Source organism: Melanotaenia boesemani, chromosome 13 (assembly GCF_017639745.1).
Source record: "Melanotaenia boesemani isolate fMelBoe1 chromosome 13, fMelBoe1.pri, whole genome shotgun sequence".
NCBI lineage: Eukaryota > Metazoa > Chordata > Actinopteri > Atheriniformes > Melanotaeniidae > Melanotaenia > Melanotaenia boesemani.
In genome coordinates, this window is record NC_055694.1 from 15,996,154 (window position 1) to 16,011,243 (window position 15,090).

At 39.7% G+C, this 15,090-nt stretch overlaps 2 protein-coding genes across 7 annotated transcripts in view; one reads left to right on the forward strand and one right to left on the reverse strand.

Annotated features, from left to right (window-relative positions):
* LOC121651306 (low-density lipoprotein receptor-related protein 1-like) overlaps positions 1 to 13,145 on the forward strand; it is an 81,895-nt gene extending 68,750 nt beyond the window's left edge. For both annotated transcript variants that reach the window (XM_042003396.1, XM_042003395.1), the window contains 29 exons: positions 385 to 573; positions 827 to 975; positions 1,160 to 1,253; positions 1,429 to 1,548; positions 1,673 to 1,792; positions 1,869 to 1,991; positions 2,083 to 2,208; positions 2,313 to 2,429; positions 3,032 to 3,138; positions 3,772 to 3,904; positions 4,043 to 4,165; positions 4,276 to 4,398; positions 4,500 to 4,637; positions 4,729 to 4,866; positions 4,976 to 5,095; positions 5,202 to 5,485; positions 5,580 to 5,758; positions 5,860 to 5,966; positions 6,089 to 6,208; positions 6,297 to 6,473; positions 6,627 to 6,767; positions 6,869 to 7,042; positions 7,851 to 8,012; positions 8,764 to 8,935; positions 9,078 to 9,179; positions 9,270 to 9,325; positions 9,411 to 9,504; positions 10,312 to 10,456; positions 11,308 to 13,145. In XM_042003396.1, coding sequence (XP_041859330.1) covers positions 385 to 573; positions 827 to 975; positions 1,160 to 1,253; positions 1,429 to 1,548; positions 1,673 to 1,792; positions 1,869 to 1,991; positions 2,083 to 2,208; positions 2,313 to 2,429; positions 3,032 to 3,138; positions 3,772 to 3,904; positions 4,043 to 4,165; positions 4,276 to 4,398; positions 4,500 to 4,637; positions 4,729 to 4,866; positions 4,976 to 5,095; positions 5,202 to 5,485; positions 5,580 to 5,758; positions 5,860 to 5,966; positions 6,089 to 6,208; positions 6,297 to 6,473; positions 6,627 to 6,767; positions 6,869 to 7,042; positions 7,851 to 8,012; positions 8,764 to 8,935; positions 9,078 to 9,179; positions 9,270 to 9,325; positions 9,411 to 9,504; positions 10,312 to 10,456; positions 11,308 to 11,445 — 3,971 coding nt within the window. In that variant the 3' untranslated portion in view covers positions 11,446 to 13,145. The remainder of the gene's footprint in view (positions 1 to 384; positions 574 to 826; positions 976 to 1,159; positions 1,254 to 1,428; positions 1,549 to 1,672; positions 1,793 to 1,868; positions 1,992 to 2,082; positions 2,209 to 2,312; positions 2,430 to 3,031; positions 3,139 to 3,771; positions 3,905 to 4,042; positions 4,166 to 4,275; positions 4,399 to 4,499; positions 4,638 to 4,728; positions 4,867 to 4,975; positions 5,096 to 5,201; positions 5,486 to 5,579; positions 5,759 to 5,859; positions 5,967 to 6,088; positions 6,209 to 6,296; positions 6,474 to 6,626; positions 6,768 to 6,868; positions 7,043 to 7,850; positions 8,013 to 8,763; positions 8,936 to 9,077; positions 9,180 to 9,269; positions 9,326 to 9,410; positions 9,505 to 10,311; positions 10,457 to 11,307) is intronic.
* The window catches only part of fmnl3 (formin-like 3), a 30,755-nt gene continuing 27,910 nt past the window's right edge, over positions 12,246 to 15,090 (reverse strand). For 4 of the 5 annotated variants that reach the window (XM_042003402.1, XM_042003400.1, XM_042003401.1 and 1 more), the window contains one exon: positions 12,246 to 14,711. Coding sequence is in view for 1 of the 5 variants with exons in the window: in XM_042003400.1 (XP_041859334.1) it covers positions 14,647 to 14,711 (65 nt within the window). In the remaining 4 variants the exon portion in view is untranslated. The remainder of the gene's footprint in view (positions 14,712 to 15,090) is intronic. The other variant, XM_042003399.1, reaches the window with a different exon arrangement.

Here is a 15,090-nt window from a genome sequence, read left to right on the forward strand (position 1 = left end):
TGAGGTGTAGAACCCATTAAGTAACACACAGATACAGAGGAATCTCTGTATCTGTGCACCCCACCCTGTCTTTGTTTTTTACCTGAATAGTGCAGGAAGTCTCCTTGCTGAAACAACATTTTAGCTTTCAGAAGAATACATTATTCATAGCTATAAATCACTGAATGTGGTGGCTGAACTATAAGACTGATTTAAGCCTACAATAATAATGAGGAGTGAGTTGGTTGTCATACCTGAATTACACGTTCTTTTCCTCTTTTATGGAAAGCAGATTGTTGATCTTTAAAGAGCTATTTATACAGGATATGTTACAAGATATTACCTTCTGTATGAGTCATTGTTATGTCAAACAACCTGGACGATTGTTTGTCTTTGCCAACACAGTTCTTAGCCAAGACATCCCTCACATTTTTGCCATGACACTGTTTGAGGAGTTCATCTACTGGACCGACTGGGAGACAAAGTCCATCAACAAAGCTCATAAGACTTTGGGTACCAACAAGACCACCCTGATCAACACCCTGCATCGACCCATGGACATTCACATTTACCATCCTTACCGCCAGCCAGAGGGTAAGAGGTGTAAAATAAAACTGATCCTTTTAACAGCTATAAAGATTTCATAATCCCTCACTATCATCCTTCAAATTGTTCATATTTGTCACTGTGAAATTATATTTTTATAGTTTTTTTTTTTTTTTTGTAGTATTTTGTTTTGTTTTTTTTATTTCCTTAATATACATTCATTCAAAGATGCACATACCCAGCCAGTTCAGTTATGTTTCTTATCTTTAATCTTCTTTTTATCTTTCTGTCTTTTTCCCAGTGCTCAATCACCCTTGCCAGACGAACAATGGCGGCTGCAGTAACCTCTGTCTTCTCTCACCTGGAGGTGGCTATAAGTGTGCCTGTCCCACTAACTTCTATCTGGCCAATGATCAGCGTACTTGCATGTCCAACTGTACAGCCAGCCAGGTAAAAAGGCTGCTTTCTCCTCATTTATAAAGCTGTAAATAACTATAGTGTTTTTTGTAGGTGGCTCATTCTGGTGTGTAATTCCTCCTTCCTGTAGTGGTTAGCATCTGCTCCTTTCATTGACATTAGACCTATGAGGCTCTGGCTCAGTCCCCACTTTATTTCATTTCTCTCCTTGTTGTAGTTTGTGTGCAAGAATGACAAGTGCATTCCTTTCTGGTGGAAATGTGACACTGAGGATGACTGTGGCGACCGATCAGATGAGCCAGCAGACTGCCGTAAGTCTTAAAGTTAATTTAAAGATATATATATATATATATATATATATATATATATATATATATATATATATATATATATTATCACATTTATGTAAAGTGGCATGAGATACTTTTTGAAGTTCAGCACAATCCTGACAAAACTGACTTTTTTTTTTTTTTTTTTTTCCCATAGCAACGTTCAAATGCAGGCCAGGACAGTTTCAGTGTAGCACTGGTCTGATCTGTACCAACCCTGCATACATCTGTGATGGAGACAATGACTGCCAGGACAATTCAGACGAGGCCAACTGTGGTATGTTTTTCTTTTTATGCACATTTATAAAAGTATACATTCCTTGGATAATTCTGTCTTGCATGTTTTCTGACTATACATGTTTATTGTTCATGACTGATTAGCATCAAATTTGCTTTCCCAGATATTCATGTTTGCCTGCCCAGCCAGTTCAAGTGTTCCCATCCAAACCGCTGCATCCCAGGCATCTTCCGTTGTAACGGCCAGGACAACTGTGGAGAAGGGGAGGATGAAAAGGACTGCCGTGAGTGTCCACCCTCTTCTCATCTGTCTCTGCTTACATTACACAGTAACTATAAGGGTGTTATGTCTTCCCATAGCTGAGGTTACATGTGCACCCACCCAGTTCCAGTGTGCTATCACCAAACGCTGCATACCCCGCCTCTGGGTGTGTGACCGGGACAACGACTGTGTGGACGGATCTGATGAACCTGCCAACTGCAGTAAGGCTCCTGTTATATTGTTCCGGGTTGCTTTGTTTTTTTTTTTTAAGTTATCCAAAGTGTAACTGTCCCCAAATGTCTCCCTTTCCAGCCCAGATGACTTGTGGTGTAGACGAATTTCGATGCAAAGACTCAGGACGTTGCATTCCTGCTCGCTGGAAGTGCGATGGCGAGGATGACTGTGGTGACGCGTCAGATGAACCAAAAGAAGAGTGTGGTAAGAATTGCCCTGTAACGAGATGAGTGTATCTGATGTGCTGAGACTGCGATGTCAAGTTATTGCTCTTTCGTTGACGATTGTGTTTCATGTGATTTGGACAGCTGAGAGAACATGTGAGCCTTACCAGTTCAGATGTAAGAATAACCGCTGCGTACCAGGACGCTGGCAGTGTGACTATGACAATGACTGTGGAGACAACTCTGATGAAGACAAATGTAGTAGGTGTTGTTTTGGTTTTGCAGCATTCTCTCCGTCTTTCAAACTGCTTACATCTTCAAGTACATTTTGTCCACATCACTCTCATGTTCCTGCCTTGCCCACTGCTAACATAATCATTTTTCTCCATTTAACCTCTAACATGTAGACAGACTTGTTAAGTGTATATTCACTGTCCATTCACTGTCATTTCTGAAGCATCTCACCTCATCTAATATGTTTCATTTTATACTGTCCCGTTGGTATGAGCCAGAGGTGAGTTATTTCCCCTCACATACTCGGTGTCACCTCTCTGTCTCTTTATTACACTTCATTGTTGTGTTCATATCCCCTCTGTAATCTCTATTGACATGTGAGAGTCTGCAAGCTGAGCTGTAAATCTATTAATCTGGGAATATTGTAGTACTGTTTTCTGTCACAACATGCATCTTGTAATTCTAACATATTAATTCAAACTTTGGGAAAATTTTGCTTTCTCTCTCACACGTCACCCCTGAAATATGTACAGTCTCCCCTGTATCTGTTAGTCTTGTCTTGTGTTTTGTGCAGCATGTTTAAACAATATGAGTATTTTCAGTGACATGAGCCTCTTCTTCTCCTGTAGTGCCTCGACAATGTTCAGAAAGTGAGTTTGCCTGCAAAAATGGCCGCTGTATTGCTGGGAGATGGAAGTGTGATGGAGATCACGACTGTGCTGATGGATCTGACGAGGTACTGAGGTTTTGTTTTGTTATGGGTTTTATTAAAATTTTAATATGCCTGTGTGTGCTTGTATCAGTCCCATTTCATTTTGTCCCATCATGATTTTGGCATATTAACCAAAACATTTCCTGCTACAACTTTTTCTCTTCAGATAAGAAGGAAAACTTGGATAGATCAAATTTACCATAAATAATCTATAATAGATTTTCATGATTTAATTAACACCAATTTAAGAGTTTGTGGATGCACACAATTTATCTAAACCCTAATGTTATAGTCAAACTGGTCTCTTATATATCTGTAGCACTGCTTTTTAATGTGTACCATCCCCATTAAATATACTAATATAACAGAATAAATATTATATTATATGTATGTGATTGTGTCAAAAAATCATGACAAATAGGCTTCATAGCTGTCACCTGTGTTTGGTGCATTAAAGTTCAAGAAAGAATTCACAAATAGAGCAAAAAAATCTAAAAGAAAAGTTTGTAGCTTTCTTAAATAACCTAAATGTTTTTCACTCCTAACATTTAGACTGATTAATTCAATTTAAAGAAATCTACTCAAGTCATTTAATTTGTTATTTATTTGAAAGAATGGCATCTGACTCTGTGTCTGTGTGTTATAATGCGTCTCTAGCATGGCTGTGATCTGAAGTGTGACAACGACCAGTTCCAGTGTAAGAACGGACACTGTATTCCAATCCGCTGGCGATGTGACGCCGACCCTGACTGCATGGACGGCAGCGACGAGGAGAACTGTGGTGGTGCTGGTAAGCATCTGTTTGTTGAAATGAATAAATGAACTGATTAATGAAAACAGGAAAACAGTGCGACTATGAATTGTCATTCGCTAGTTGAGCCACATTTGACGGTAATAAAAACCTCTTCCTGGTTTTTCCGCTTCTCAGCTGAGCGTCACTGCCCTGTGGATGAGCTCCAGTGTAACAATACTCTGTGTAAACCACACGCCTGGAAGTGTGATGGAGAGGATGATTGTGGAGACAATTCTGATGAGAATCCAGAAGCATGCAGTAAGTTTTTCTAGCAAATCCCATAAATGTTTATCAGTCTTTATTTTCCCTCCTGACCTGATTTCTTTCCTCTACCTTTTGCTTACTCTTGACTTATCCTTGTCTTTCAGGAAAGTTCCTGTGTCCACCCACCAGAGTGTTCCGCTGCCAAAATGACCGTGTGTGTTTACAAATGTCAAAGAGGTGTGATGGTGTTGATAACTGTGGTGACAACTCAGATGAACTGAACTGCGGTAAGTTGTGGTGGTGTCCAAATATAATTTTATTAATATAAATGCTTTTCTTATTTATCTTGGATCATAATGATTGTTGACATGTCTGTTTGCATCTACAGAGGCTGCTCCAGGTACTCCCACATGTGAAAAGGATGAGTTCTTGTGCTCTAATGGTCGATGCATCAGCTCTACTCTGCGCTGTAACTTCTTCAATGATTGTGAAGACTATGGCTCTGATGAAATCAAGTGCAAGACAGGTGCCTTTTTGTACTGGCTGCAAATCTAAGGTCTGAAATATTGTTCTTTGACTTCGCCAACTCATCTTTTTAATTGTGTGATTGATTGCAGACACAAAGCTGAATGACTGTCGGAATAACAGGACACAGTGTGGCGACGGAGACGAGGCCCACTGCGTCACCAATGGCACAGACTCCTTCTGCTCCTGCAAACCAGGTTTTGAGAAGATAGGACACCACACCTGTGGAGGTACCTACAGGAAACAGTGACTTATAATAAGTTGGGGCAAATGTTTGCGATTTGAATGTTTACACTTCACAGCCGATAATATTTTCCTTTTTTCTCTCCCATTTTCCAGATAAGAATGAGTGTCTTCAGTTTGGAGTGTGTTCTCAAATCTGTAACAACACCAAAGGCTCCTATAAATGCAGCTGCCATAAGTATTTTACCAGGATCCATAACACCTGCAAGGCTGACAGTGAGGACCAGACCTCCTTCTTCTTTATAAGCTGCCTGTCTTTGTAAGGCTCTTATCTAAAACTCATTTTTGAATGAACATTGTGACTTTTTCCTCTACCTTTCAGACAGGAACAGCAGTGGACAAATTCTCTATATAGCTGATGACAATGAAATCCGGAGCTTGGACCCTGGTATGCAGCACTGGCGTTACGAGCAAACCTTCCAGGGCGATGCCAGTGTACGCATCGATGCTATGGATCTTCATGTCAAGACAAACCGCATCTTCTGGACCAATTGGCACACCGGCCGCATCTCATCTTATGAACTCCCCGAGCCATCCACAGCATTACCTTCCACAAACTCTCACCGAAACAGACGCCAGAGCGAAGGCAGGATTACCAACCTGCAGGTAATGCTGATCAGATATGTGCAGAAACATCACTCACAAGATTACATAAACATGCATACATACATTACATACATGCCTTTCTGCTTTCATCCAGATCAAGGAGCTGAAGATGCCCCGTGGCATAGCTGTGGATTGGGTGGCAGGTAACCTGTACTGGACCGACTCAGGTCGAGATGTAATTGAAGTGGCTCAGATGTCAGGCCAGCATTGCAAGACTCTCATCTCTGGCATGATAGATGAGCCTTATGCTATTGTAGTGGACCCACAGAGAGGGTAAGAGAGGGCGATACTGTTTGGATCTCCAAAACAAATACTTTTCTCTCAGGTCTCTTTTGTTCTCATGTGTTTTGGAAATGTATCTTGCTTCCTCACAGGACCATGTACTGGGCAGACTGGGGAAACCATCCTAAAATTGAGACTGCTGCGATGGATGGCACTCTGAGACAAACTTTAGTCCATGAGAACATCCAGTGGCCTACAGGTCTGGACTCTATAAGAACCAATTTACTAGAACCTTTCATTTTTAAAATAAAGGTGATCACAGATGCCCTTTGCCAACCACTCCATACTTTACATTCACATTTCCATGTTTTCTGGTTTCAGGTTTGGCAGTGGACTACTTCAACGAGCGTCTTTACTGGGCTGATGCTAAACTCTCAGTCATTGGCAGTGTTCGTCTGGATGGCAATGATCCAGTCATCGCTGTCTCTAGCATCAAAAACAGTTGAGTTCTTTCTGCACCCTTCAGATCCGTATAAAACTAAAAAGTCTAAAATAATGACATTAACAGAGCGCCTGCATATATTTCTAGACCTGCTCCATCCCTTCAGCATAGACATCTTTGAGGACTACATATATGGAGTCACATACATGAACAACTTTGTCTTCCGTGTCAACAAGTTTGGGAAAGGCCCTATGGAGAATCTCACCACAGGCATCAATCATGCCACTGACATAGTGTTGTACCACCGTTACAAGCAGCCTGAGAGTGAGTCTCAAATATACAGTTTCACTTCTCCAAATATGTGTTTTTATTTATAATCTGCATGGAATTATTAATGTAGTTATTACTGAAAGTGAACACATTTATAGAAACTGTAGATTTTTTTGTCACCTGGAGTCTCATTTCTCTCTTTCCCAGTGACTAACCCATGTGACAAGAAAAAGTGCGAGTGGCTGTGTCTTCTCAGCCCCAGTGGACCAGTTTGCACCTGCCCAAATAACTATGTCGCTGACAATGGCACATGTGTGGAGAGAACGAGCCCCACCCAGTCACCGTTTTGTAAGTCTACACACACACACACACACACACACACGTAGCTGCACTTCCACAACAACCGCCACCTTAGATGCAGCATTTAAAAGGCACATCCCACTCCACAGCTCCACCCTCAGGACCCTGCAGTATTCAATGTCAGAACGGCGGGAGCTGCTTCCTCAACGCCCGTCAGGTGGCCAAGTGCCGCTGTCAGCCCAGCTACACTGGCGAGCGATGTGAAATCAACCAGTGCAGAGACTTTTGCAAGAATGGGGGTACCTGCACTGCTTCTCATACAGGTACAGTTATTCTTTGTTATTATTTTCAGCCAGGTTGAATGTCTATCTCTTGGTAGTTTTTGTGTCCTTTTTTTCAGTCCAGGCTGAAATACATCAACAGCCTGAGTCAGGGTACCCACAGAATAAATTGCTCTTTGATTACATAACTTCTAATGATACTGTAATGTTTAATGGCAATTTTCTCTAGACTAGTCATTTGAGCTTTTAACTTGAACATTTGTGTCTTCATGAGGCCAAAGTTTCACCTTGTAAAGTATTTTATTTTATGACTAAATAAACAATGCTTCAAATATCCTCAGCTGCACAATGCTGCAATTTTAAAGAATTTCTATTAAGTTAATATAAGAGTGTGAACTTTTTCATTGTTGTAAAATTGTCTCTAAATAGTAGGATATAAAGTTAAAAATAATATGCAATGCCAGGGATCAAGGTAATTCTACTCTGGCATGTATTATAGGCTTGTGATTATAGCTGCAGAAAAACGTTTTATTTCCTCTAAATGTTTAGTCAGTTTAATTTTTCACAGTTCTTCCTGGTTCTATGAATAACTATTTGGAGTATCTATTAACAACAATTGCACACTAATGTGTGCTCGAAATAAACTTACTTACACTAAAAGGCTGCATCTGCAGATAAGACATGAACCAAGTGGTTTTCCCCATATTTTAGTGTTTTGTACTTTTGTCATGTGTTAAACAGGACACACATGACATTTGTCATTTAATCGGGCAAAGAAGAAATTGCACCTGTGCTCTTTGGTTTATTTGTCTATGATACGAATGTAATTCATATTTTATTTGTGCTGCAGGTGCACCAACTTGCAGATGCCCTAAGGGCTTCACGGGACCCAATTGTAACCTGCACACTTGCCAGGACTACTGCCTGAATGGAGGCAACTGCTCTGTCAACATGGGCAACCAACCAACCTGCAGCTGCCCGCCACAGTATCGGGGAGACCAGTGCCAGTACAGTAAGTGACAGCACTTTCAGATGCTCCTACAGCTCAGTTTTACATTAGTAAATTTCTTCTAGGAATAAAATCTTTTAATTATATTTAAGGTTTTGAGATTGTGCATAAAAAACTGTGTGAATTCTGAGCCTTTTTAAAATATCACTAAACCTCGATGAGCCCAAGAATCAAACCAGCACAAAGATGTTCTGATAGATTTAATATTGTGTTGCTACAAGAATGAACAAGTTTCAGCCTTGTAGTCTTTTCAAACAGTGACAAGATCCTGCAGACGAAAAACAGCTGATGTGCAGCGTGTAATCAATACAGCAAACAGAAGTGAGACTATTACAAAAAACTGAGGAAAAACCTATGCACTACCACACATGCAGTACAACATCTAAAACAGCAGATCATGTGATCAAGCAAGTATTGAATAAATAACATTTAGAAGCATAGATACAAAGCACTTAAAGAAAACCAATACTTTTGTTGCCATCCAGTCACAAACCAGTTAACTAACAATAGTAAAAATACTACTTCTGGCCCACAATAATGATTGTATGAGTAAATCTCTTATCACTCTAATCACCCCAATACCCATGAACTCCATGTCCAGCCAAAATAAAAATCCTGACAACAGGAGACTTCTTATCTCCATTTCAGATGTAAATCCAGTCCTACCCTTCAGTTACCTTGTGGTCACACTAACTGCTTTGATAGAAGCAACTGCAGTACTATTCTTCAGCCCTCTCTTTCCTCCCATCCTCAGGTAAATGTGAAGATTTCTGCCAAAACAGTGGAACCTGCTTACAAACTTCCAATGGCACCAAACTATGTAAGTGTCACTCTCAGTATATGGGACACCAGTGTGAGCTGGACAAGTGTCAGTTCTGTGGAGTGGGCAAGTGCTTGAGGCCAAACTCAGGGGAAATCTCATGCAGGTAAGAGCACTGTGAAGTTTTGAGCAAAATTAATTCTACTTGGATTTGTGAATATTAGTTTACTATTTGTTTTTACTTTAGTATAGTCTGCTATAGTGAGGATGTGAACGTGCTGATTAATACACTTTATCTGCATGTCTAGCTGTCCCAATGGTCAGACCCAGCCCAGCTGCTACACCTGTTTGGACTACTGCATGCATGGACAATGTTCAGTTGACTCTCGCACACTGCTGCCTCAGTGCAGGTAAGATACTTTGCCCTTCGCAGCCCCAACTAATCACACAGTTCATCTTTCCTACAAGCTCTCAGTTTGTAACTCTACTACTGTGTCTAGGTGTCCTGCTGGATGGATGGGATACAGATGTGAGGTTGCTTCAAGTAGAAGTAGTAGTAAGTCACACCAGTCCTGACAAAGACAACAGTCATTAAAATGTGCACTTTGCTCCTGTTGCTGAGTTTATCTGCTCACTCTCAGGTACCGCCTCCATCACCATCCCAGTACTTCTGCTGCTGCTGCTGGCACTGCTGGTGGTCGGTGCCATCTTGTGGTACAAGCGGAGAATGCGCGGGTGAGACTTGATTTCAGATATTCCTGACCTCTTTTCTTTAAATTTGAAACATCCATCTTTCATCTGATCCTCACTCCTTTTCTATCCCCCCCTCTCTCCTCTCTCGCTCTCTCTCTCTGTTTCTCTTTCTTACATTTTGATAACCATCTATTTCCTGTCTCCCAGGTTTCTGTGCCCGGGCAAATCTCGTTCTCAGTGCTCGCGGTAACTTGATAGGGTTAAATAATTCACCCGCTGACCCACAAATCCTCTCCCGTCCTTTTCCTAATATACAAGCAAATTTGCAATGCTTCTTGTCTGTCCCTTTGTGCATTCTGTTGGTTGGTTTGTCCTTGCCTGCCATTTCTTGTTTACTTCCCTTAAGGATTCTCCTAAATAAACTCAACTTAGCTTAAGTTAAAACGTTGTCTCCATACCTTTTCATGTTATTATGTGTAAATGTTAGGCTCGTGCCATGTGCTTGCAAACTAAAATGTACAATTGTGCATTTATGAAAAATATGGTTGCAAAGAGCCAAATATTTGCAATTCCAGCATTCCCCATTATAGACATGCTGTTGTACAAACGATAGGTTTGATCAAATGGTCTTTTGACAAAAGACTCATTTGACAACCTTTGATATGTTGTCTTGGTTGTGTCGACTGTGTGTAGATGGTACTAAGTCAGTACCTGGATTTACTTCTGAAACTTTTTCAGCCCCTCTGACTTGTTTGTTTTTAATTTTTCTCCAAATAGTAAAAGACTATATGTTTGTTTTGTTGTAATCTATGGCACAGATGGTCAATTGCTGGTTATGTCTCTTTGCAGTGCAAAGGGCTTCCAGCATCACCGAATGACAAATGGAGCCATGAATGTTGAGATTGGGAACCCAGCATATAAAATCTATGAAGGAGATCCTGATGATGATGCTGGGGAGCTTCTAGATTCAGACTTTGCTTTGGACCCAGACAAGGTAACACAACTAAGGCCATACCTAGCTCCCAAAAACTAATCTTTACATGTTTAGCCATGAAGATATTTTCTGTTTTTTTGTTTTTGTTTTTTGGGTTTTTTTTTTAAAGATAGGTTTTTCTGACAACACTATTTAGTCGAAATTGGCTCTGGTAGAGCTCCAGTTTTGATCATCCAAAGTAAAGCATTTCTGTTGTTCCTGCAAAAAGATAAAAAAACTTTGTGCTTTGGATAAAATTAGCTGATAAATGCTATTGAATGAAGTTTGCTATTAGAAGGAGGAGGAGGAGAAAGAAGCTTTTGAAATGTGTCTCTTCTACAATTTTTGTGTTTGTACATCCTTTCTCCCTTTTGAGAAAGAGGCATAAAGGGAGTCAATCTATCAATATGTGATCTCTCTTTCCAGACATCATTTTACCCTGATGCTAAATGTGTTACATCTGCTTCATCTGTCCAATGCTTTGTTACAGCTTGTTTTAGTTTCTGATCTCTGACTGTTGTTATTTACTCTGGTTATATTTACAGTTTGGTTAGGCCTTACATAAAAAAAAACCTTGTGACACTGGTCTATCATCGCAGTATAGAGAAACAAGCCTTTACTTAAGTAAAGTGAGCCAAGTTCTCGTCAAAATAATGTAAGCTGAATATTAAAGTTTGTACATCTGGTGGCACTAATTCTCCAATTCTCCAGCCCAGGGTTTCTGCTGCAAATTGACCTTTTTTTTATATCTACAAAATGCTATAAATCATTCACATTTACAGATCTGTGCAATTTCTAATACTAAATCACACTGTCTTTTTTTCTTCTTTTGTTTTTTTTTTGTTTGTTTTTTTTTTTTTTTTGCCCTGCAGCCCACCAACTTCACCAACCCAGTGTATGCCACCCTGTACATGGGTGCCCACAACAGCCGCAACTCTCTGGCCAGCACAGACGAAAAGAAGGAGCTTCTCTCCCAGGGTGACGAGGACATGAGTGACCCACTGGCATAGAGCTCAGCTTGGATTGAACTCTGACATCATTGCCCTGCCTTTCCTAAACCAGTGCTGAGCCAACAAGCTCTCTCATATTATGCCTTTACCGACTGAAAAGAAAAGCAACAAAAGAAAAAGGAAAAAAAAGCAAGAACACTGTATAAAATGTATAAATGAAGAACTACTTTTTTAAGTGATTGCAGTATTATATTTTGTTCTTTGACAAAACAAAAAAAATCTCTGGTGATGGAAAAGGAACCATTTTATAGACATTCATTCAATTCTTTTTAATTTCGCTCACCTCCTCACAACTCTCCCTCCTCTCTTACACATATAGCCACTACCTCTGTGCAAATGTAAAAGATAGAGAGAAACAAATGGTTGTGGAACAATTTTTTTATTATTATTATTATTTTTGTATGAATTGTATAGGAGAAAAGAGAGTATTGCTCCATCCTAGAAAAAGTTGCCAAGTCTTATGTTCATAAAAGAGAGAAGTGTCAGTGCTCACTATGAATGCTTCCTGGATGCTGGTTCAGCTCAGTCATTCCACTTTCTGTGCACATGTATGTTCGCTGCTGGTGGTCTACGGAGAGACCAAGACTCACAGGAATGCGACGATTAACTGCACATGTAAACATGAAGGACTCAGCAACTACATTCAAGTGATTGTCTTTTACCTCCTTGCACAGACTAAAGTTATATATTTCCATATATATGAACCTATTAACAAAGTGTCTTGAAATTATACCCAGGAATACAAACATCAGTAACAAATAGCAGTCTGTACTTTTTAACCTTTTATGGATTTTTTTTTATTTGTTTTTTTTTTTTAATCATTGTGTAATTGACATACTTTTTGTCAGCAATGAATGAGTCAATGGCAGTGCGCGAGTGCATGAAGATGATTGTAATTAAGTCCACATTCCAGGATGAAAAGTCTGGGATGGATTTCCGTGGCCTTGGTTTAGCTTACTGCAGGGCACTCTGGACAGGAGCTATGAAACTGCTTCAGAATATTCTCTATGGGAGTGGAGGCGAGCGTCTGTGAATTCACTGAAAACAAATCGATGACCAATTATTAGCAGAGAATGGTTGCATTTAGCTTTTGTTCAACGTCTTTTGATTGTAAACATACTTTTCAGGAAGGGACAGAAAGACCTATTGATGGTACAAACTTCTGTGGGAGATTAAAAATTCTTTTTTTTTTTTTTATTTCTTTCCTCCGTCTGTACTTGCATGTAATTTAGGTTAATGCTCATTAAGTGCATTCCCAGGAAGGAGACTGTTCAGCTTCCTGATGATCTTTCTTTTTAAACTTTTTAAAATACTTTTTCTTTTGCTTTGCTGCTAACCATCTATCTGTCAGCCTGGTTTTTAGTCTTGACAGTGTTGGTCTCTGTTTTTCACTGCTCAGCACGCTGCTTTTATCAGCCATACCTGCCATATCACACTGCATGGTGCTGTCACACATCCTCGACCCAGAGAAAACTGTCTTCAACCCTCTCATATTAACAGTATTCATCACATTCCTTTTTTTTTTTACCTTAAAAACATTTTGCTCTGTTAAAATTTCAAATGACCATGTATATTGGAGCAATCATGTTTCAGTTGGAGGATTTCTTTTGGTGGCCAAAACCCACATATTTGTGGTTCTGATTGTTTTGTTATGATTCCATTTCTTTTTGATATAAGAAATTAAATGGATTTTTATAGTTGAAATGTATGATGGCCCTGTCTGTCATTTGGAGAGGTGGAGGGGAAACACATCAGAAATTAGTACCAGTTATCTTTAAAGAATGAAGAAATAAAGCAGCAACATGTAGAAATTCCTTGTTTGAATGTTGCTTAATGGAAGAAAAAACATATTTTGTTTTCATGACCTTGAACAGTAATAACAATTTAATTCATGTTTATTTTACAGGAAGTGTCATCTTTCAGTCAATAGACAATAATGAGGAAGGCATATTTTACAAAGTACATTTCTTGATTTGAATGCATATTAATATAAACGTCCACTTAACAAGAATAGTGTCTCATACAATCTTGAGCCAAATTAAGTAGTGTAAGTATTCATCACTCCCTTTGTGCCAATGTAGGTCAAAATCTGTTAGGAAGAAACATTTTAATGGTTTTAAAAAAAGCTTGAAACACCTTTAATCAATTTAGCACATTTCTAGCAGGTCATCACGTATGTCCCTCAACAGCAGCCCATGTGGAGTCCTATTCCTACAAATGTCACTTCTAAAATGTCACTTGAGGTGTGACGGGAAGTGTTGTCAAGGTGCATACTGTAACATTCAGTTTTGAACCACTTGACAAGCCACCGGAGACATGAAGATTCTCATGTGAGCTGTTCTGACTTGAAATGCACTAAGAGGTAAATAAAAGTATTTATCTTTCAGGTGTTATGCACCTTTGGATTCGTCTTGCATATCATCAGTATTGTTGTATAAGGCTTATGTTATAGCATAAGGAATTTAAAAAGTACTATCCTACAAATGAAAGACTTGAAATTGACAGTTATGGCTGAAAAACATGAAATAACACTGTTTACAAAAAAGGCACTTCTTAAACGAAAGGCATCTGCGACAATTTGGTTTGGCTAGCTAGTCCAAAAGAAGCCCCTAAAGGTGGCTGTATTTCCTCCAGGGTACAATCAAAAATAATTAAGACTTGATTGAATGTACTGTGAAGACTTGGTGCAACATTATTCAGTATACAAATGTCTGACTATGACATCAAATCTTCCCTGTTGTTTGGAGGAAGATTTTGTGAGTGTCTTATAGACAGGTGTGATACCACCAGCAGCAGAGTTGGCAACTTTTCTTGGCTGCCTCTCAGTCTGAGCCCTGCCACAACTGGATCACCTTTGGAAATAAACAGGTTCTGGGAATGTCCATGATAAGATCCACTGGCAGGTACTTGTTAGTGAAAGCAGATGCCATCCTCAGTCAGGTCTGGTTTTCAGCAGAGAAAGCCAGAGGAGCAACTCCCATTGTGCTTCTGTAATGATGTCTGCTTCATTTGAAAGTGGCTATAAAGGGCCTCCATAAATAAATAAATTACCCAGCCAAAACAAGAGCTCTGTCCTGTTCTCCGTTTGGAGTCTTTTATTTCTTTTCTTTTGGTGATCTGCAGCCTCGGGGGTTGAGATGGACCATTGGGACACGGAGAAGGGTTATAAAGGGAAGGGAGTATAAGTGATGGATAAGTGGTTTAGGGTCTTTTCCAACCGCTCCGGATCAAGGCGTCAGCTCGCAGGAAGGGCTGGTTTCGGAGATCTGTGAGTAGGCAAGGAAAGAGGGGTGAGGGACAGCAGGGGACACACCTGTTAGAGGACCAAAAGGTCAATGTGCAAACTTGCTTTTGCTGTCTTTAACTTGTCTTTTGCAATGTTGAGTGTTTTAAAGCAACAAATGCAAAGACATAAACTCAGTTCCCATTTTATGGGATGCGCCTAATGAACAGTTGTGTTTGTGTCATTTGGCTGATCTCAAAAAGAGCAAGCTACATAACACAAACATCTCTATGGACAGTCACATGCCAAAAATATCACGAAGATTTACATAACTTATTTGAGCCTTCATATAGGAAGAACTTAAGGTTCTGTTTTAGTTAGATGTCCCCAGTAAAATGGCAACTGAGTGTTTATTTAACCGT